The sequence below is a fragment of the Hipposideros armiger genome, unplaced genomic scaffold (assembly GCF_001890085.2).
Source record: "Hipposideros armiger isolate ML-2016 unplaced genomic scaffold, ASM189008v1 scaffold_117, whole genome shotgun sequence".
Taxonomy (NCBI): domain Eukaryota; kingdom Metazoa; phylum Chordata; class Mammalia; order Chiroptera; family Hipposideridae; genus Hipposideros; species Hipposideros armiger.
This window is the reverse complement of record NW_017731467.1, coordinates 464241-485615: the sequence shown is the minus strand read 5'-3', so window position 1 is coordinate 485615 and position 21375 is coordinate 464241. Positions and strand designations below refer to the sequence as shown.

The 21375-nt window shown below is 39.8% G+C and overlaps 1 protein-coding gene across 1 annotated transcript in view; it reads left to right on the top strand.

Annotated features, from left to right (window-relative positions):
- Positions 1-1826: 1826 nt before the first annotated feature.
- DNAJC21 (DnaJ heat shock protein family (Hsp40) member C21) overlaps positions 1827-21375 on the top strand; it is a 25836-nt gene continuing 6287 nt past the window's right edge. The window contains exons 1-9 of the mRNA XM_019647900.1: positions 1827-2127; positions 8931-9024; positions 10540-10663; positions 10956-11078; positions 11457-11761; positions 12645-12796; positions 14933-15020; positions 17623-17781; positions 18202-18244. Of these exons, the coding sequence (XP_019503445.1) occupies positions 2031-2127; positions 8931-9024; positions 10540-10663; positions 10956-11078; positions 11457-11761; positions 12645-12796; positions 14933-15020; positions 17623-17781; positions 18202-18244 (1185 nt within the window). The 5' untranslated portion in view covers positions 1827-2030. The remainder of the gene's footprint in view (positions 2128-8930; positions 9025-10539; positions 10664-10955; positions 11079-11456; positions 11762-12644; positions 12797-14932; positions 15021-17622; positions 17782-18201; positions 18245-21375) is intronic.

The following is a 21375-nucleotide window of genomic DNA, read 5'->3' as shown; positions in this document are numbered from 1 at the left end:
GATCAATTTTTCATTATCAAATTTTCTGCTAAGAAAGGCCTTCCTGAGTATAATTAGGCTACTTTAGTTTAAATGAGGCTACATGAAATCTTCTAAATTATGCAGGTAATTCAGGTCAGAGGTTAACTTGAAATACTTGTATGTGGCTAATGAAGGCAAAATCTGGTTTAGTGCAAAAATAAAAGCTGTTATTTATTTTAGGAAATTGACGATAGCCTTGGATAAAAATAAGACAGCTGTATTCAGGATTTGTTTTTAAACACCCACATCTCAAGAAGTTAATTATAGGGTATAAACAACCTGTGTCAACAAGATGTGAGTTTACGTGAAGACAGTACTTTTTACATAATACTTTTTGATTTACGTGTTGGATAAGTTTTCACATATATTTTCCTGTCCGAAATTACTTCCCTTTCACAGTCATGAATACTTCATTTGGATGAGAATTCCTCATCTCAAGCCTATTTCATTTAGAAGCCAACCCGTTTAATAAAGATGTTCCTTTAGACTGAAATTTATATCCAGTGTAATAGTCAAATTTTGTTTGCAATGTTACAGCAAAAATATCTCTTCACTCAGGAAGAAAAAGAGACAAGTGACTCAGAGGTTGCAAGCAAAACCAGATATAGTGGAAGGAAGACAAAAGTCCTTTTTTTTGTCACTTTTTGTCCCATCCCCACAAATCTGTTCTCAGGTGGGGAATGTTCCCATTTTTTCCCTGTATTCATATTTCTCCATCTCTATCCATTACCAATTTTCAAGCCAAGTCCATATAGTAACTTCCTTCTATATGAATTTTAGTGTATGAATTTTGAGTAGCAAATTGGTTGGACAGAAGAGAGTGGAGAAACGAGGTTTAGAGTTGGTTTGTTTTGATTGTGCAGGGGGCACCTTAACTTCGGGTAATCTAACCCTGTTCAATAGATGTTTATTAGCAACAGAGCCAACCACTCTAACGATATGTGGTTGACATATAACGTACACCTAATAACTGATGTATGTAAACATTCCACATTACAGTGAAATATATTGGTGTGGGTGCATTTTAACGACAGGATACTATTTTGAGACCTTATCAAATTGTTTGGGACACTTGTACAGATCTGGAATACAGTATATGTTAGATCAACCAAACCCAACTAGCTAAATACTATTGCCATAACTGCATTCTTAACCTAAGCCGATTTTGGAAGTGTAGGATTAGTTCACAAAGTTAGGATTAAAGAGATGAGTGGGTGGGTCCACACAGTTTCTTCCATATTGGTTGTAAAAATTTAGTATGTTATTTTTAAAGTGATGCTTCCCACTTAAATTGTTCCAGTTTAAGTCATCTTATTACCTGTTTGTTATTTCTCATGCATATTAGTCAAAATGAGTAATAGTAGATAGCTCATTAAATGGCTGCTGAAAAGAATTGAAAATAGTTTAAAAACTGGTGTTTTGTTCCAACCGAATCCTGCCGTGGACTAGTTGTGGAGGCTTGAGCAAACCACTTCACTACTTGGAACATGAGTGGCCTCACCTGTGAAAACGGGGCTCAATTGAGAAATGAGAACCACAGGATGTTTACCAGAATCTTCTCCCACCAATCTCAGCCCTCAGGAAGCTGCCCGGTTGGTGCCACTAGCACTGACCGCCGACTGTGTCCCTCACAATGACACCCCGCGTGGCCCCGCCTCCTCCCGCTGCGGCCCCGCCTCTCGCCCGCTGAGGCGCCCACTTCTCCCCGCTGCGGTCCCGCCTCCTTCCCACGCAGCTTTTTCCGGCTTAAAGCCCTCCCCCGTCCCATGCGGAGCCGCGTCCGCCGGCGCCGCCCCCTCCGCGCATCCGCGTGCCGCAGCCCGCGCCGCCTGTCCCCGCCGCGCGCCTCCGTCGCCCGGCACCGCCGCCGCGCTCGCTGGCTAGCCCAGTGCAGGCGCCCGGCTCCCGCCGCAGGAGAGGACCATCGACGCCATCACCACCCTTTCGACCCGGGCCCGGGTCCCGGCCACGCCCCGGGCCCCGGCCCCAGCCGCCCGCCCGGCCGGGCGATGAAGTGTCACTACGAGGCGCTGGGGGTGCGGCGCGACGCCAGCGAAGACGAACTCAAGAAGGCCTATCGAAAGCTGGCCCTGAAATGGCACCCGGGTAACTACTCCGCCGCCGCCCCGGTCCTTCGCAAACCCCGGCCTCGCGACCCTTGTCACCCCTCTCCCCGGAGTAACTCCGGGAACCTGGCTGTGCCTCGACCTACCCGCTCTGTAACTCCCCTCGCCCTGGAAACCGCGCCCGAGACCCCGTCCGGCCCCGGTCCGCGGCCAGTTGGCCCCTGCGCGGCCGTCCCGAGGAGCGACCTCCCCACTTCGCGACGCAGCCCCCCTCCTCCACCAGGCTGTACTCGAACTCCGGGAACCCTGTCCCTTTCCAGACGCCACCCCACCGCCCCTCGCGGTGCCTGCATTGCCACTTGATGGGGAAAGACGACATTCTAGCAACTTCACTTGCTCCAGAGGGAGGAGCCAGGAATAATTCCTAACCCAGTCCTGCTTCTGGCTTGTCCCTTGCTGGCGTCCCCTTGCTGCTCAGCTTCCGCAGGCTTTTCCTGTTACTTAGGTGTCATTTATGGCTCCTGTATTATTGAAATTAAGACAGAGGAGCTAGTAGTAACAGTCTTTTAAATAGCTGTGCTTTTTTTTTTTTTTCCTTTTAGTAGACTGTTTGAGCAGACCCTGTACATAGGCTGTTCAGCAGATCACTAAGAGTTTTAACTGGGTATGTTGTGTGTTTCCTTAGAAGTGTGCTTCGTTTGAATGGTTTATGTGGTTGTAGCCCAGACTTGTGTGACTTTGGTGAAGTAATCTGATCTTACAGACTGGGAAACTAAGTTGAATCTCGGCTTTCTGAGGTTTGTAAGAGGCTTTCATATTAGCACTAATCAATAAGCACATTGATAGAGTCTCCAGTATATGCAAGTCACTACACGGTAGATTCGGAAATGCAGAGACAGAACCTCAGTCTTGCCTTACACATAGGAAAAGTTAAATACAAGTGCAAACAAAACAGCACAACGGATATAATTGGTAATTGGATTAATAGAACTAATAATGCCCCAGGAATTCAGAAGAGGGAGTTTTCACTACATGAGAGAGACGTTGAGGCTTCTCCTTGGTAGAGGAGCCTGGATTTTAGCTGGGTCCTAGAGGAATGGAATTGGGAAACGTGAACTTAACAGTATGCGGAAGAGCATTGGTGGGCGAAAGACGGTCCAGGGAACAGTTTGACTGAAGGCAGTGTTTATTGAAAGTCTGAAAATACGAGATGAGATAGCTGTTGGAAAAGCTCAGGACCCAAAGTCAGAAGGTGATGTCTGTAGTTGACAAGGCAAGAAATAAAGGTATGGATGTGTTGCTTAAAGTTACAATGATTACCAACAGAAGATCTGATATATATTAGAAAGGAAGAGGTAAATGAACTAAATGTTTATCGCAGCAGGGAGTCAGTATCTATATCCCAAAGAATTAATAAATCCAAAATTATAAAAGCACGTTCTTGGAGTAATAGGGGTTACCATTAGAAACCGTGTTAGGAATTAGAAGGAACTTAGGAATTTGTTGACTTTCTGGTAGGACAGTGTGAAGAAGAGGGTTAGTGCTTGTGACCAAAGGCATATATAATTTTGATGACTATGAAGACAGTTTTGAGTAGTAATTTTGAAATTAGATTGTAAAGGGCCTTGAATTTTAGGCTAAGGACTGTGAAATTTGTTTTTCCAATAATGGAGGGTTGAGGCTGACTTTCTTAAGAGGGCTTGGAACTATGAAGCCACCTGAGAGGACTAAAGAGGGATGGAGACAGGTCAGGCACAGTCCACCTGGGAAGGTAAGAGCCCAGGCCAGGCTTGGGGTCAGTGGGCAGGGTAAGGCAGGTTTGAAGAGATGTTGTAAAGGAAAAATTCCCAGGTTTGGTGAATATTTGGAAATCAATAATCAAGGAAGAAATATGCAAATGTTACTGAAATACCAGTTGACTACTTTGAAACCGAACCTGTTATTAACTAAATGTGACCATCTTCTCTGAATGTCATCATAATTCATAGCATCCTAAATATCTTTTGGTTTGAAGGTGCTTATCCATTTAAGGGATAAATACTCCAGGAGATGCATGATTTTGATGTGCTTTGCTGGCTCATTAACTTGTTAATGTGCCATTCAACAAGTGTTTACAGTAATTTTATTATAAGTACAAGGTACTGTGTTAGATGTTTCTGAGGTTAACAAATGGGCTTTGCTTTCAAGAGTAATATGTATCTCAAGTAGAGAGGCGGCCGGCCCATTGTAAAAAAAAAAAAAGATAACATTTATTTTTTTTATTTAGAAACTAAGAATAATTTCTAGTAGGGTCAACAGTACTGCCTAGTGAGATCACGCCTTGCGAAGGGCAGGCTTGCAGTAATTCATGAGATGACTACTCCCTGAGCACTTGACTGTATGAAGGAGACAGGAATAGTCCCTGCCCTGCTGGCACAGCAGTCTTCCGGGTGACACTGACAGGAAAACACAATTTTAATCCTTTGAGATAATGGCAGTATAGAGGCAAATATTGCAGAAGGTGCTTATGAGTACCCACGTGTATGAGTGGGGTAGATGTGCATCCCTGAAGCAGTGACTCAGATAATACAGGTGGAGGGAGGCAAGAGAAAGCACGTGGAGTCCAGGAAGGTGGGAGGGGAGCATGGCCAGGTAAGGAAGCAGGAGCCAGGTCTTGAAGGCCGTGGTAAACTGGATTACGTAGATTGCATTTTAAATAATGGCATCAGGAAGCCAGTGAAGACTTAGAAGCAGGGGAGATACTAGCTTTGTTTTTCAAGCAGCTCTTTGGCTGTAGTGGGGAGAAGGGCTTGGAGCAGGAAAGGCTAGAGGTAAGGAGACCAAGAGGTCAGGGTGCATTGAAGTCACCCAGGATGAGATAGGACCTAGGCATGGAAGCTCTGAGCCAAGTGCCAAAATTCTCAGTGAATAAGTGGGAGCGACTGGGAGGTGAGTAGACAGTGAAGAAGGGGAAAGGTGGTCTAGCCAAATGGTCTGAATCTCGAAGGAGTGCTGGTTTGTGTTTGGGGCGAGTAAAGGATCAGTGACCAGTGGAGCCTGAGAGAGAAGCCGTGCAGGGAAGCCGTGTTCTCAGGGAGCCTGGCTTCAGTCAAGACAGTGCTTAAAAGGCGTGACTCATGGAATTTTCCAGAAGGCACTGTAGAAAGGTTTGGGAGGGAGTGGAAGAGGGCACGAATGGACGAAGAGAAAAGCAAAAGAATAACATGAGAGTGCTTTTTAAACGTTGATGACTGGATTGGCAATACCTGTGGCTTTTGTATTTGGCAAATAATAAATGTGGGCTTTCCGTTTTTTAAATTAGTGCCTTTTAACTTTTTGCTCTCATGCTTTTAGATGTTGGTTCAACCTTATAGTCACCCAGTTCAGGCATGTTTAAGTGAAATAAAAAGCCATATGACAGATTGAGAAATTATTTAAGAAAGAAGTTTTAGTAAGAGATTAGACCTTATTTCCAGGAGGTACATTCATGGGTTTTATGTGTTTAAAAGCTCTAGCTTTCTTCAAACTTCTTTGGGGGAGGAAAGAAAGGAGTGGGAAGAAACAGGACAAAAAGTACAGAACTGATTAAAAGGTGAAGAAGAACCACCCACCTACCACCCCCAAACAATCACCTTTTTGGTTTTATGTGGGAAGATTTATTTGCTGGCTTTTTCTGCCATTTTGCTTTCTTTCGAATTCTGCTTATTTATTTCTCTGACCAAAAATGTATTAATAATTTGATGAAGATATAGAAATCATGACTTTATCTGGACTCTCACCTTGAGGGTGTATCAGGATTGTGTTCAGCTGCAAGTGACAGGCAGCTGGCTATAAGTGGCCAAACCAAATACGTAGTCATTTTACCAAGATACTCAGAGGTGGCCCATCTTGGTAGCTCTAGCAGCTTGACGAAACCAGCGAAGACCTGCTACAGCACCCTGACCATCAGGCTTGAGTCCTTGCACCACGTGTAAGCAGTTTAGCCTCAAAGATAGAAAGAAGTTCATTGCTCTCTCATGTAGAGGTGCAGAGATAGGCAGGGGAGCCCCAGTATAACAGTTCTCCATGAGGTCCTTGCACTCACTGCTCAGCTACTCTCAGATGGGCCCTCTCTCATCATCCCAGGTGGCAGCTGAGGATCCCAGGCAGCACAATCGAAGAAGAAGGGATAAAGCAGTGACAGAATGTGTGCTAGTGCTAGTTACCTTTTAAGGAAGATTCTTCAAAAGCTGTCATAGAATATTTTACAGCTTAGTCACATGGCCATGCCTAAGCTTCAAAGGAGACGGAAGTGGAGTCTATTCTGGGACCAGGTGCCTGCCCTGAATAAGGGTTCAGTTATTACTGGAGAAAGGGGATGAGCTAGCAGTCTCTGCCTCAAGCCTCGGGACACAGGATGGGGTAAAGGGCCTACGGTGAGTGCCGCCAAAGCCCATCCGTCCCTTCCATCTAGAAACTGAAGTCTTTCCTGGTAAGCTTCACTTAGTAGACATAGGTTTATATCTGATTGGCTAAAACTGGGTCACCTGATAACGCCAACTTCAAGAGAGCCTGCAGAGGTGAATTTTTAACTGGGCACATTACCGCTGTGAATAAAGTCAGGGTTTTGTTAGGAAGAAGAGGAAAAGCGATACCAGGTAGGCAACTAGTAGTATCTATCACAGAGTGGTAATCAAAATCTAAAATAATGACAGTAGGGCACTGAGTGTCCTGTACTACCTAGAACTCAACTGTGACAGGACCACAACAAGATGGAATTTGGTAGTATTAACTGGAAATAACAGAAAACCTAACCACAGTGGCTTAAATTAAAGAGGTTTCGTTTCTCACCATAAGAAGGCTTGGAGGTAGGTGCCTGCTGCTGTTGTTTTAGTGGTTCAGTAATGTCGCCGTGAAGCTCTTGGCTCCTTCACGATCTCAAGAGACCTACTGAAGCTCCAGCAATCATGTCCACGTACAAGACAAGAAGAAAGAAGAGAGGAAATACACTACTATACGGCGTCCATCTCATGCACCAGAGCTGTGTCACATGGCCATTCCTGGCAGCAGGGGAGGCTGGGTAAGCAAGTATTTTAGCTTATCCAGCCGCTCTCGTAAAGGCTGCAAGAGAAAAGGGGAAAGGTGTTGGATGATCGAATCTTTAGTCTGCCACAGAATGGATTAAATTTATTATACAGCCATCAGTTGACTTGTCAGTAATACGAAAAATACTTGAAACTTTGTCAGCTATAAATTCAGAATGACGTAATGTGATATTGTTGCTAAAAGCTGATGTAATTAGCTACAGTGATTAACAGGGTTAAGAAAAGGAAGTCATGAATGGCTCCTTGACTCTCGGTGCCAGCGTTTAGCTGCATTTAAAGTAGAGGATTGTGGTGCGCTGTAAGAAATGGGAGTGTTTAGTCCAGAGAAGAGGTGGAGTAGGAGATGACCCATTGGTTGTCTTCAGATGGGCTGCGCTGTGGAAGGGGATTTAGGCTTGTTGTAACTTCTCACATACAACTAGGCTCCAGGGATGGAGATTTTTTATACTTCTTTCAATTCCAAGGGACCATGATTCTAAAATAATACTGAAAGCGTTTTGTGTTACAGAATCTTAGCAAAAGAGCTATGGCAAATTGCAGCCCTGGAGAAAGGATTGTCAGTGTTAGTTTTTGAGCAGACCACCTGAAGGACCTGGGATCCCTGTGGTGGTACCTGAGGAGGAAGAATGCCCTTGAAGGCCTTGTTCTAAGGCTGCCAGACTACTTGTAGGAAATTCATTTCTGTCATATCTTCTAACCTCTCAGAAGGGCAAGTGTTGAGTTGTAGCTTAAAGAACTGTGGTATGCTCCTTAGCAGATTCAAAATATTTTCCTTTCTGAGTTCAATATTAGTTATCTATTGCTACGTAAAAAATTACCGGAAACTTAGGGCTTAAAACAACAATCACAGCAAATGTTCATTCTGTGGACTCACACAGTTTCTAAGAATTAGAAACTGGGAACAGCTTAACTGGGTGGTTTTGGCCCAGGGTGTCTCACGAGGTTATATCTTCATTGTCTGGGAAAACCTACTTTCAACTCACACACTATTGGCGGGCCTCGGTCCCTGCTGGCTGTTGGCAAGAGGCTTCCGTTCTTCACCGTGGGCCACCTGAGTGTCTTCATGCCGTGGCAGCTGGCTACTCCCAGAGTGATCCAAGAGAGAGCAAGAGCCCAAAATAGAAACTGCAGTCTTTTGTAAACTAATCTCAGAAGTAACATATCATGCCATCATCACTTCTGCCTGCTGTGGGCCATACAGACCAATCCTGGTGACTTGGGAGGGGACTACTCAAGTGTGAATGCCAAGAGGTGGTGATCCTTGGGGACCATCTTGGAAGCTGGCTACCACCCTGAGGCAAGGATGCTTTCTGAACTCCATGGTTAAGGAAGCACAGCTAAAGGAAGAATAATTAGTATATCTTTTTAAAACTTCATGTGACTTGTTTTGTTATATGTTAAGAGAGAAAAGCTTGACAACGTCAATAATAAACAATCTAACACTAAATAATAACACTTTGTATAACTGACTTGTCTCTGTATATATTATCCCTTCTAAAAATAAAATGTATGCTACTCAGGGTTTTTCATTTGTGGATATCTTGGTTGAGTGCTCAGTGATGTATCAAGACTTAGGGAAAAGCATGAAACCTACTCAAGGAGATACAATAGATTCTAATTGTCAACTGTCATCCAGTAACTCTTTGCTTTTCTCTGGTTGTTTTTCTTTGTTTTGTACACTCCTCCTCTGTTTATGGCATTTGTGATGGGAGAGGTCCCTTTTAGATTCTGTCCTCTACCTTCTTGATGACTCAATTTCTGTGCCTTTATCTTTTAACAGATAAAAATCTGGATAATGCTGCAGAAGCAGCTGAACAATTTAAATTAATCCAAGCAGCATACGATGTGTTGAGTGACCCTCAGGAAAGAGCATGGTGAGCATCACGCTGTCCCTCCTGTCCCAGTGTATTTTATTGGGAAGAATTGTCAGTAGAGGGTTTTTGTTTGTTTGTTTGTTTGTTTGTTTGTTTTAACACAAATGATTTTTGGTGTGTTCTGAGGCTTCGGTCACCTACTCATTATATAAAAAGCAGCATTTGGGTCGGAAGGAGCCTCAGATGATTTCTCCAACACCTGGTTTTATAGGTAGTGAAACAAACTTTGCATTATTAGATAGTTTTAATTTCCGTACTTATTAAATGGGGTCCATTTGGTGTATGACAAGTTTACTAATGTCAGACAAGGAAGAGTGCTGACTTGTCCTTAAACAGATACTAGTGTTTTAATACAAGAACTGTAGTATTTTCCCAAGAGCTACTTTATATGAAGAAATCTAGTTAAGCTATGACAAATACTTTTACTAATAATAACTTTTCCAATCAAAAATTTCTATGTTGGAAGTTGTGAGTTTTTAGATGCTTGCTGAACTTTTTGCTCCAAAGGAATAGGTTTTAAGCCCTGACATAGCTGTGAGTTCCTGCTGCTCCAAAGCGCAGTGGATGCTCGGTGCTCCCACGCAAGTCTTCTCTGCATTAAAATAGTGTACAGCAGGGCCAGCTGTCCAGAGAAAGGCTGTAAAGAAAATTCTTATAAAATTGTCTTTTATATGAAAATCAGAGCGAGAATCTTATGTTTTTCTCCTCCCAAGGACATTGGAGATCTAGCCTTAGAAATGCTTTTGCCTCCTGTGGGAACTTTGATATTCAGCCCTGACTTCCTTTTGCCCTAGCCTCTTCTCGAGACCAGGTTGTTTTTCTGTTTCAAGGATCCCCTTGCCTTTTTATTTAAAGCTCCTGTCTGTTAATGCTCCTGTTATCTGGAGGCAGTACTGTGCAGTGCTGGGTGCACAGTCCTTCCAATGCAGGGAGACCTGGCTTTGAATTCTAGCTTTGCTGCTTACTGGCTTTATGATTACGGACAACAAGTTATTTAAAACCACTGAGCTTCAATTTTCTTTTACAACAAATGGGGATAATCACTACCTTTACAGAGTTATTATGAGGGGTAATTGCATGTATATGAAGCTCCTAGATTGTTTACATACACATAGCAAGAGTCTTATTCCGGTACATGCTGGTAAATGCCCAATCCCAAATGTATAATTAGTCTGTGGATGCTACTGCCCTGTTTAGTAGAGTTTCTCTCCTGTGAAAATGCAGCCACCTTTCTGGGAGGGTCATGGGAACGCCCTGGCTTGTGAAATTCCCCTGTTCATGTTGGCTAGTACTGTATAATTCCTGTAATGTGCTAGAAGTTGCAATCATAGTTTTAATCAGCAATTTTGTGAAAAGTTAAGTCGTTTCAAGTTTTTTTCTTAAAATTTTTTGGTTGCGAGTTGGACACATTAAAATGTACAATAATAACATTTTGGCTGTTTTCAGAGTAAGGAATCCTTTTGAATTCTTATGTGTTCAGCCTTCACTGATGCTAACTTTTGTTTATTTGTTTAGGTATGATAATCATAGAGAAGCTCTGCTCAAAGGCGGGCTTGATGGCGAATATCAAGATGACAGCTTAGATTTGCTTCACTATTTCACTGTTACCTGTTACTCTGGTTATGGAGATGACGGAAAGGTAAGAAATGAACTCATAATTGCTTACCGAGCACTTAAGACTTTCAAATACTAAGAGAATTCTATAACAGAAATTGAAACAGTGTTCATTTTGAAAACTGAAAAAACAGTGCCTTCATATTAAACTGCCAGCATATAAATACCTCTATTTGAAGATTAAATGTACTTGTGGTAACAGAGCTTGGGACTATAGTTCTTTAACATTAAAGTTTTCATGTTACATTTTAAAATCGTATTCTGTGATGAGACTACAAAAGTATTAAGAATTTGCGTTTCTGTGAACTGTTTTTTAGGGCTTTTATACAGTGTATCGTAATGTTTTTGAAATGATTGCAAAGGAAGAACTAGAATCTGTATTAGAAGAGGATGCTGAGGGTTTTCCAACTTTTGGAGACTCCCAGAGTGACTATGATACGGTAAGAGAAAAATGCATTGCCATTTTATAATTAGTATTTATCAGTGTGTCTTTTCCCCGTTTCTTTATTTAAAAAAAAAAAAATGGACTCTAGTTCTCAGCCCTGTGCTCTGACTCTCTTCCTCTCTCGCTTTCTTCCTGGTAGTCTCCCCGTTTTTACTTTTCACTACTTATTGACCATGGGCCCTTCCCATTAATTTCCTCATTAAATTCCTACTGAGGAGTGATTTATTCTGTTAAATATTAAGTGTTAGAAGGACTATCTTCTCTTATGGTTAATAGTAATGTTATATAGATTAAGAAAGATGTTTTGCATCATTAATATTTGCCACCTTCCAAAAAAACCTAAATAAAAAGCTAGTTATTTCTTTGTCACTAGGTAGTCCACCCTTTCTACGCTTACTGGCAGAGTTTTTGCACTCAGAAGAACTTTGCTTGGAAAGAAGAATACGATACTCGACAAGCTTCTAACCGCTGGGAGAAACGAGCCATGGAAAAAGAAAACAAAAAGATTCGAGACAAAGCAAGGAAGGAGAAGAATGAGCTTGTTCGTCAGCTGGTGGCGTTCATTCGTAAGAGAGATAAACGAGTGCAGGCTCATCGGAAACTGGTGGAAGAACAGAACGCAGAGAAGGCGAGGAAAGCCGAGGAGAGGAGGCGGCAGCAGAAGCTGAAGCAGGCACAGTACGTACGTGGGGCCGGAGCCTTTTCCAGATACAGGTGTGGAGTCCAAGGAAGCGTCAGTATTCAGTAGGTCCCCAGCATGTGCTTTCATGTTGGGTTAAGGCGTCATCCTGGCTTCATGCTTTTTGTTAATCCTGACATTGGACAATGGTTTTTCATCTACTGTGGAAAAATGTTTCTTGAATTGGAGGTTTTCCTTCCAAGGACCTTTATATTTGAGATGGTTTACCAACTCTTGTAAAATTTAATACTAACTAACGTTAACTGATTTCTTAGTTTGTACAAGGCTCTGCTTTAAATGCTTTTCTCACAGTTTTCCGTGAAGTGAGTTCTGGTTTTTATCCTCATTCTTTTGAGGAAACGAGTCAGACAGGCCCAAAATCGCATGGCTCGTAAGTCAGAGAGGTGGGAATTGGACCCAAGAAATCAGTCCAGTGCACTTCTTTTAACCATGATGCAGCACTGCCTCTGTCAGTGTACTCTTACACATTTAGTGCATTTTAGTCCCTTTAGAGTTTTGTTGTTTTGAGTTACTGTAAAAACATTGTGTCCCAAGCATTAAAGCATGCTTTAAAAAATTACTTCTTAAAAATTCTACCTGCCCCAACTCTCATCTTTTGAAAATTAGCATTGTATTCGACGCTTAAGACTCAGAATCACCTGAATAATAAGTCACCAAGAGTTACCTGTTTCAAAACCTATGATCTAGTAGAACAATTAAAATCAGCTGCATAACAGATTAAAGTGACTTTGCCCGTTTTAACTCAGCACAGGTTTTAAATTGAAGCATTGACATCTTGGGGGGAAGAAGCTCTTCTTCCAAGGGGATCGGTTTTAAGCCTAAAGAGTAAGTGAAACCAATGCAGAAACTGTTTGTTTGTAGACTGGCAGAGCAGTACAAGGAGCAGAGCTGGATGACGCTGGCAGACTTGGAGAAGGAGCTCAGGGAGATGGAGGCGCGGTACGAAAAGGAGTTTGGAGACGGGTCAGATGAAGATGAAGTGGAGGAACATGAGCTCAAAGACGGACAGGATGGTAACTTCTTTCAGCCATTAAGAATCTTTAGAAAATCAGTGTTTTCGTGCGTAGGGGTTGTGCACTCAGGATGCTTCCAGGTGCCAGTAAAGGGGCTCGGGTAAGACGGAATGGGAAAGTGGGTAAAAACCTGGAGAACACCCAAGTTCTATGGTTTTCATGTTTGTTTGTTTGTTTGTTTGTTAAGTGAAGCTGGAAAGCTGGATTTTTGTGTGACATCTTCCAACTTTTAAATGTGGTAGATAATTAAAATGAAAGACAATACTGTATGGGCCAAGGAAAGGTAGTCTATTGAAGTAGTCTTATTCTGGTAATTTAACTCTTTCCTGACTGTTTTAAACAGCTTGTGCTTCTGGCTGTATAAATACAGAGGGTGCCAAAAAAAATGTATACACATTTTAAGAAAGGAAAAAACTGTATTAAAATTGTAATACTCAATATATACCATTAACAAAAGATGAATACAAGTCACGTTTGACTTCTGCAATTACAAGAGGTGCTCAAAGCGGTTACCATCAGCGTAATTTTAATACAGTTTTTTCCTTTCTTAAAATGTGTATACATTTTTTTGGCACCTTCTGTATCTTGACAAGTCAACATATTGATAGGTGTGACTGACGGGTTATTTCAAAAAAATGCAATTAAGCAGTAGGTCAAATTTTAATAGCAGCTCTTTACAGAAAAGCTGATACTACACAGGAGCCCATGTGGTGTATATAAATTCTTCCTCTCATTTCTGACTTTGTAGAAGGGCTCTTGGTGTCCTTAATTATTTACAAATGTACTTTTTTCAGACTAATAGCCAAAATGATAAAATGACAGGTTTCTATTTATTCAAAATAATTAGGAAATGAAATGTTGTATTAATGAATTAGAAGTAGTATGTGTGAAAGTGCTTTGAAAATTAGAAAGGACTCTATAAATGTGAGGTGGTGTAATTATGTAGAGTTCCACAGTCTATAAAGTGCTTTCACATACAAGATCTCATTTGATCCTCTGACAGTAGCCCTTAAATGTAGGCTTTGCTCATAGAATTAGCTGCATTTTACTGACGGAGACACTACGACTCTTGAGAGGCTATGTCACATGCCTGAGAACACAGGGCCGTTTTAGGTACTGATTTTCACTTCAAATCCAGCATTTTTTATTAGCTATTTGATTAATCAAAATTCATTTCATATTAACTATTTGATTTTTCAAAGTTTATTTTACGTATATGATATATTGAAAGTATACACATAATTGGAAAATAATGCCACGTACTAAGCATTGGATTATTTTGATCATTTATGATTTCAGTGAGAATGTCCTTCAGAATCATATTAACATCACTTCTTATAAAGAACCATACTGTAGAACATAGAAGAGGTACTTTGGGATCTTTATTGGTCCCATAATAAATCTCAGATGGCAATCAGTTTATTTTTTTATTTCATATAAAGATAGAATATGGTATTGTACAAGGACTTTCAATTGAGCTTTTTAAAGTTGCTTAGATTTTTAGACTGTACAGATAGTAATTATTCTATCGTAATAAAGCTTCAACCTTATAAAAAAAGTTTGTAAAGATAATGCTAAACTGTACGTGTAATATGCTATTTTATGACCTAATAATAATAGAATGTCTTAGGTTAAGTTTATTTAAGCATTTAAGAGTAGATTACAGTTATAAATATGTTTGTACTAAATAATTACAGTTATAAATATGTTTGTACTAAATCTTGCTCAAGAGGTAAATTTAAAAAACTTTGTTGAAAAAACTGTTTTGTGGTAGAACTATGAAAGTGACATTTGATTTTCTGAATTTAGCTCACACCCAAGATTTTGAGAATTTTTTGTTTTCTTCTAAGTAGGTTTTTGAAAAGAACTTGAAAGATAAAGTGATATATTTGATTTATTTGTTTCATAATTTAGTGCTGCTCTTAAAAGGTCAACCCAAATCCTGATAACATTATTTGTTTGTGTGTGTGTGTGTGTGTGTGTGTGTGTGTGTGTGTGTGTGTGTAAAGAAATAAACATTTTATTTCTAATTTGTGTACAACTTTAGATCCTTACTAAAGAGATGTGCTTTGTTAGCTGGTTTTAGGTTCGTGTTATAATCAAACAGGCTTCTTACTGTAGGCTTCCTTCTTGAAGGTAAAGATAGTGATGAGGCCGAGGATGCAGAGCTTTATGATGGCCTGTACTGCCCAGCGTGTGACAAATCTTTCAAGACGGAAAAGGCGTAAGTTTAATACCTTTGTGCTCATCTTTTCTTTTGAGGTGAAATGTAAGACTTTGAAAGTCCTAGAAAGAAAGTGCTTGTAGCAGTTGATCAGTAGGCCTCACATGTCATCCGGGGGGGTTTCTGTCCAGGGGAGGAAGAAGGATGTGGACCAGCAGTTACACCTATTGTGCGGATTCCCAGTTGTGCCAGAATCCCTGTGGAATACCTGCTTTTCAAACGTGTACACTGTCTCCAGAAAGAGTTGCTTGTTTGGGCAAAGAAGGCATAGTCACACAGGCAAAGAGGCTAGACCAGAGGTAACGGTCTCTCTGTGGTTGGTGGCAGACTCACTGGCCGTCACGCTCCCGTACAGGTCATTGCTGCCAACTTGAAACATGTCCTGCCTATAGTCTGTTTGTTGAAGTGGAAGGACTTTATTTTATGGGAACAATGGCAAAGAGAGAAGTATTCAAAAGGATACTGTTATGAAGGGCGTAAAGGATATGAGAGAAAATGTGGTATCAGTAAGGGAAAAAAGCAAAACACGTGTAGTAAAGAGGAAAGGAGACCGAAGGATGAAATAAGGGTGTGGGAGTCCCAAATGGTCTTCCTGGATAACCCCCAAGGAAAGCGGGGAGAGGCAGAGAACTTAGAAAAAGCAAGGAAACCAAAGCAGCAAGGAAGGAGATTCTTAAAAATTATTTTTTGTTGGGAAACAATGTCAAACTTACAAGTTGCAAGAATAGAACACAGATCATCTGATTTACGTGTTGCTCACACGTTGCCCCATTGGGCTGTGTTTGTTCTCTCTCACTACCCACACGAAGCTTTTTCCTGAATAATTTGGGAGTAGGTAACGTAAATACTCCTTTACCTCTAAGTACTTCAGTATATATTCCTTAAGAATAAGGACATTCTCTTACATAATCACAGTACAGCTGTCAGCTCAGGAGCTTTATGACATTGATATGGTACTTCTGTCTCGCTTACTGCACACATTCCGCTTTTGTCAGGCGATTCTTTAGCATTAACGTCCTCTATGGCCTCTTTCCCACTTTGACATAGGGTGTGGTCTAGGATTGTGTATTGCATTTATTTATTTAGTAGTTTTTTTTTTTAATCTGGACCAGTTCTGTTGTTTTTGTCTTTGATATTCCAGAATACTGGCCCTTGAAAATATTTTTTAATATAATAGAGTTTTTCTCCTTTTGGGTTTGTTTCTTCATGATTAGATTCAAGTTACGCATGCCCAGCTAGAATACTCCATGGACATGTGTTGCTCTCAGGGTTTCGTATCTGAAGGCACATAATGTCCATCTGCCCTCATTGGTGGTGATCGTTTTGATCACCCACTCAAGATGTCCAATTTTTTCACCATAAAGTTAGTATTTTTTTTCCCTGGCAACGTGTATGTTTTTAGAGCATGTTTAATCTGTGGGGGAAACGCTTTAAAACTGCAAATATCTTGTTCCTCATCAAAATTTCCTTCCCAAATTTAGCCTGTATTGATGATTTCAGCTTGTACCAGCCTGCACTGTGATGGTCCCCAAATTAGGTGTTTTTGGTGCCCATGCCTCTTCTGCATTAGTCACCATTTGGCCTTCTGCTGTAACAAGAGCCTCCCTTTCCCCCATTTCTCTGTGGTCTGCCTGAATTTATGAATTCTTTTCAGTGTTCTATAATTCATTACTGCCCTTTTCATGCTCACATTTTTCCAGATGTAGTTAGTGAGAGTTCCCTCAACCTGGCTCCTGTGTCCTTTTCACATGTCCCAGTCATGCGCACTTAGTTTCTGGCACAGGATGTTCTAGTTTCTCCAAGGAGCCTTGATCCGAAGGAGAATTTTAGTGGGGAAGGAGAGTAACATCCCAGATGAGGAAACCAAAATCTGAGCAGATGAGATAAAAAGTTGACATTGACACAGGTTTCCTATTTTCTGGTTTAACTCTTGTAGCTTACTTGAACTCTTTTTGTGAGGTAGTACTTAGTTGTTCATGGGAAATAGACATTGCTCAGAATTTTCGAGGGATACAGATGGATCTGAACTCACATTTAGGGTGGTGGGGTGAGAAGGGAGACCCCTCTTGAGAAGGTGAAAGCTGCTGAAAAAATAAAAAAGAAGTAAATTATTCTTATACATCAAAGCCTCACATCACCATTTCTCAAATCCATGGTGTCTTCCTTTTAAAGTTAGAATGTGATTTTGTAAGTTCCTAGTGATCCCTCGAAGCCCCATAGCATGACCTGGAACATCTGAGCACTTAGCAAATAGTTAATGAGTAAGAGGAAACAGTGGAGAAGGTTTGAATTTTTAAAATTGTAAAATAAAAAGTAATAGAGAATTTGACAAAAAAAAAGGAGAATGTACGTAGACAAAAGGACAGAAGAAGGCGAGAATTTCTTCCTGGGTTACAGGAAGAAAGAACGTAGTCATGGGCTTCCAGTGTATTTAATGCCTAAGAAATCCTGACAGTTCTGTTTCTTCTTATAGTATCACTAACACTTTGCTTACTTAATCGGAAAAAACTAAAATTTAACTTGGTTGCACTTTCCCAACAACACATTTGGGCACATATAACATCATCCTGTTGCAGTTACTTATATTGGATTGTTCTTTCAGTATGAGGAATCATGAGAAATCCAAGAAGCATCGGGAAATGGTTGCCTTATTAAAACAACAGTTGGAGGAGGAGGAAGAAAATTTTTCAGGACCCCAGACTGGTGAAAATCTATCAAATGCCAATTCTGAGGAAGAAATGGAGGATACACCAAGACAAAAGTATGTACTTCTAAAAATGTCACTAGACATATTTATCCCATTTAGAGATTGCATTTAAATGCTTTTTTATCTCAAATAAGTTATTTTATTGGCTAATATTTTCTGTGCTTCTTCTAGTTAAGGGAACTTTATAGTATTGAAATGGGTAAAGACATAATGTCAAATATAATTTTTACAGACTATTTGTGACTATTTTAAAAGCAGTTTTTACCTAGTTGATATGCTGATTACTATCAATAGAACCACTGTTATAATTTTCTAAAATGATGTGAATACTTTCTTTTCCTTTTAATGTTTTATGATATTAAGTAATTTTAATATTTTACTTTTCTCTATTACTTGTGTTTCAATATTTTCTCTTTTCACTTAGTAAGTCTTCACAGTAAAATATTTGACATTTTGATTTATCTTTGTTCTTAGGCTTTCTAAAAAACAGAAGAAAAAGAAACAGAAACCCACGCAAGTATGTTGAAAAGTTTTATTAACATTAAAAATCAAATATGGAGTTTTAGTGCTCTTGTTTATTCAGCATAACTTGTATTAAGGAGACTTTCGTTTTTTTATTTTATGTTGATTATAAAATAGATTAAAAGGAGTTGAAAATATTTTCTTGTTTTAGCACACCCACTACATGTATGTAGCTAATTTATTTAATTACTATTGTCAGTGTATTTAAGAATTTTGCCTGTGCAGTTCCACTAATTCTAATTAGCTGAATGACGATATTAAAAAAAAAAAAATCTGGATACATATAGTGACAGGGTTTTTAAATCAAGACAACAATTAAAATCAGAAACATGAAAATCTGGGGACTGATCGTTGCATGTTTCAGGTTTATTCTGCCAATAACATAAATGAAGTTTTGCAAAAGGAACATTCAGTTAGAAACTTGCAATGATTGTGATTATTGAAAAAATGTTCTTTTATATTACTCAGAAATTTAAGTAGTTTAAGTATTTCATACCTAGAATCCAAATTTAATCTCTATCTCAAGAATTATAGTCATCCTTCAGTATCTGCGGGGAATTGGTTCCAGGACCCCTACAGAAACCAAAATCCACGAATGCTCAAGTCCCTTATCTAACATGGTGTAGAACAGTGCATACAGTCGGCCCTCTGCATCTGCGGGTTCCCAACTGCAGATCGAAAATACTGTTTTCAGTTCTTGGATGGTTGAATCCAAGGATGCAAAACCTGCAGGTACGGAGGGACAACTGTATTTTTAAATATAAGGGTATTATGTTGATAAATATGTGTAATACAGTCTAGTGAGTGTATAAACAAAATGAACTTGTCCTTTTTTCTAAGGATATTTGATGGTCCTAAAGGGAATGGAATTGATTTCTGTGCCATTTTAATATAATCTAATTGCATTAGCTTGTATTAAGCATTAAATGTTAAATACAGTTCTTTTTAATAACTGAAAATGTTTTCAAGAAAACCTAGGTATCACACTATAATTTTTCATAAAACTTTAGAGTTTGGCTTTTAGTTATATATTTGATAATTCTTATCTGTCTCATATTCCAAAAATTATACATGACACAATGATACGTGGGTTAATCACTATTAAAATTGTGGCGTTGAACTTTTTGCTTCCATTATTAAACCATGCAGCAAGTTTATGTTCCTTTTATTTAAGTGACTCATATCACTTTAACCAAGTTTTTAATAAAAGTTTTTAACAAAACTTTCATCCAAAGACTCATTAGTTTGAAACACTTTCCCTCTTCTTTGTGTGTGCCAGAACCATTAGAATAAAGACAAGATAAAATAGAGAGGAATTTATACCTAACCCAAGCTTACCTCATCTCAAGTCATGAAGGATAGATCTAAATATTGCAATAATAAACACATGTATTTGTATTATTCCCAGTGAATATGCTTCAGTTTACCACCCCACTTTCCCCTCTAAGGCCATATTCCTAGATAATCCCTCTTGTTTATGATTTCTGGTTATATAGGGAGAAAGCCCCCATTTAGACCTAGTTTTATGTAGCTCTTTTCCTGATATTAATACTTCCTTAGTTGAAGGGGACAGTAGTATGCAGACGTGTATGGTTAGATTAAAGAGCAGGAAGCAGCAAATACTGAGAATCGTGAAACTTCAGGTTTGGGAGAGTTTTCTGTATGGTGAGAAACAAATTGCATAAACCAACAAGGATTATAAAAGAACCACCCCCCCCCCCCGCAAATTGACATTGAATGTAAACAAATGACCCTGGCTGACAAGAATTAATCCAAAAAACTTGAACACAGCACTCTAAGTGAACACCATCATGGGATATTCCAAAGACAAAATTAACTGCAAAAAACTAAATCTTGAACTTTACTTAGTAGATATTTTGGTAATATTTGAGAAACCAATCTGTATCTACAGGTTCTGCATCTGCAAATTCAACCAACTACAGAATCAAAAATATAAAAAAAAGATCCAGAAAGCTGATCCTTAAACACTACAGTATAACAACTATTTACATAGCACTTATATTGTATTAGCTATTATAAGTGATCTAGAGATGATGTAAAGTATATGGGAGGATGTATGTGGGTTATATGCAAATACTTCACTATTTTATATAAGGGATTTGAGCATCTGTGGAGTTTTGGTATCCTCGGGGGAGTCCTGGCACCAATCCCCCGTGGATACTGAGAGATGATTATAAATACATTAATTTGTTGGGAACCAGATTCTCTTGTGGAAGAAGGGAAACACAGATATAGATTGAGGGGAAGAAAAGAAGAATACTGTTATGCTGGATTGGAATTGGAGATACCAGTGTGAGCTCATGAATTAAAAAATGAATGCATTAAGTAAAAGTCACTAGCTGTGCACACGGAGCGCCTAGCAGCAGTGATGCTCAGTGGCAATGAGCATACCTAGTGCACACATCTTGGTTTCTAAGGGGCCTTCCCCAGTTGAAGGCGTCAGGGTTTAGTCCTTGGAGAAACAGCTGGTTCCAGGGTTGGGACAGGGAAAGCACAAGGTAAGCCTGGGTCATCGGTGCTACAAACTAAGAAAGTATTCACAGATCAGTGGGGATACATCAGAACTACCCAGCACTCAGCTTAAAGGCCTGATAAATTTGGGAAAATTTGAGTCATCAAAAAGAATACCGATGATATATTTTTACACATTGATTTTGTTTAAAAAAAAAATCATGTTTCTATTGATACACTGATATATTAAGCCTAAAAAGAGAGCTGGAGAAAGGAGGCAGACAGGTTTCATTACAGAAGAATATGAATTAATACAAAATGCATATGGCAGGACTAATAGAAACAGGAAAATCACTGTTGTGCATCCACCAATATAATAAATGGTTCACGCAAGAATCATGAGTACCAGATCTGTTGGGTGAATAGGTGTTAGGGAACAGGGTGGTGACACAATCTCAAGGTAACACTGCACATTACTTACTAAGAAAGGAAAAAGGTACTTTAGAAATGTCTGGCAATACCACCTTAACCAAATGGCCAGACTGTAACCACTGAAAAAGGGGACAAACTGACTTTTTTTTTTTTTTTTGTAAGTCAATGTTTTATTTTTCATTCCTTAGCTTTACAGAATACTCTGCGTTATTAGATGCATGT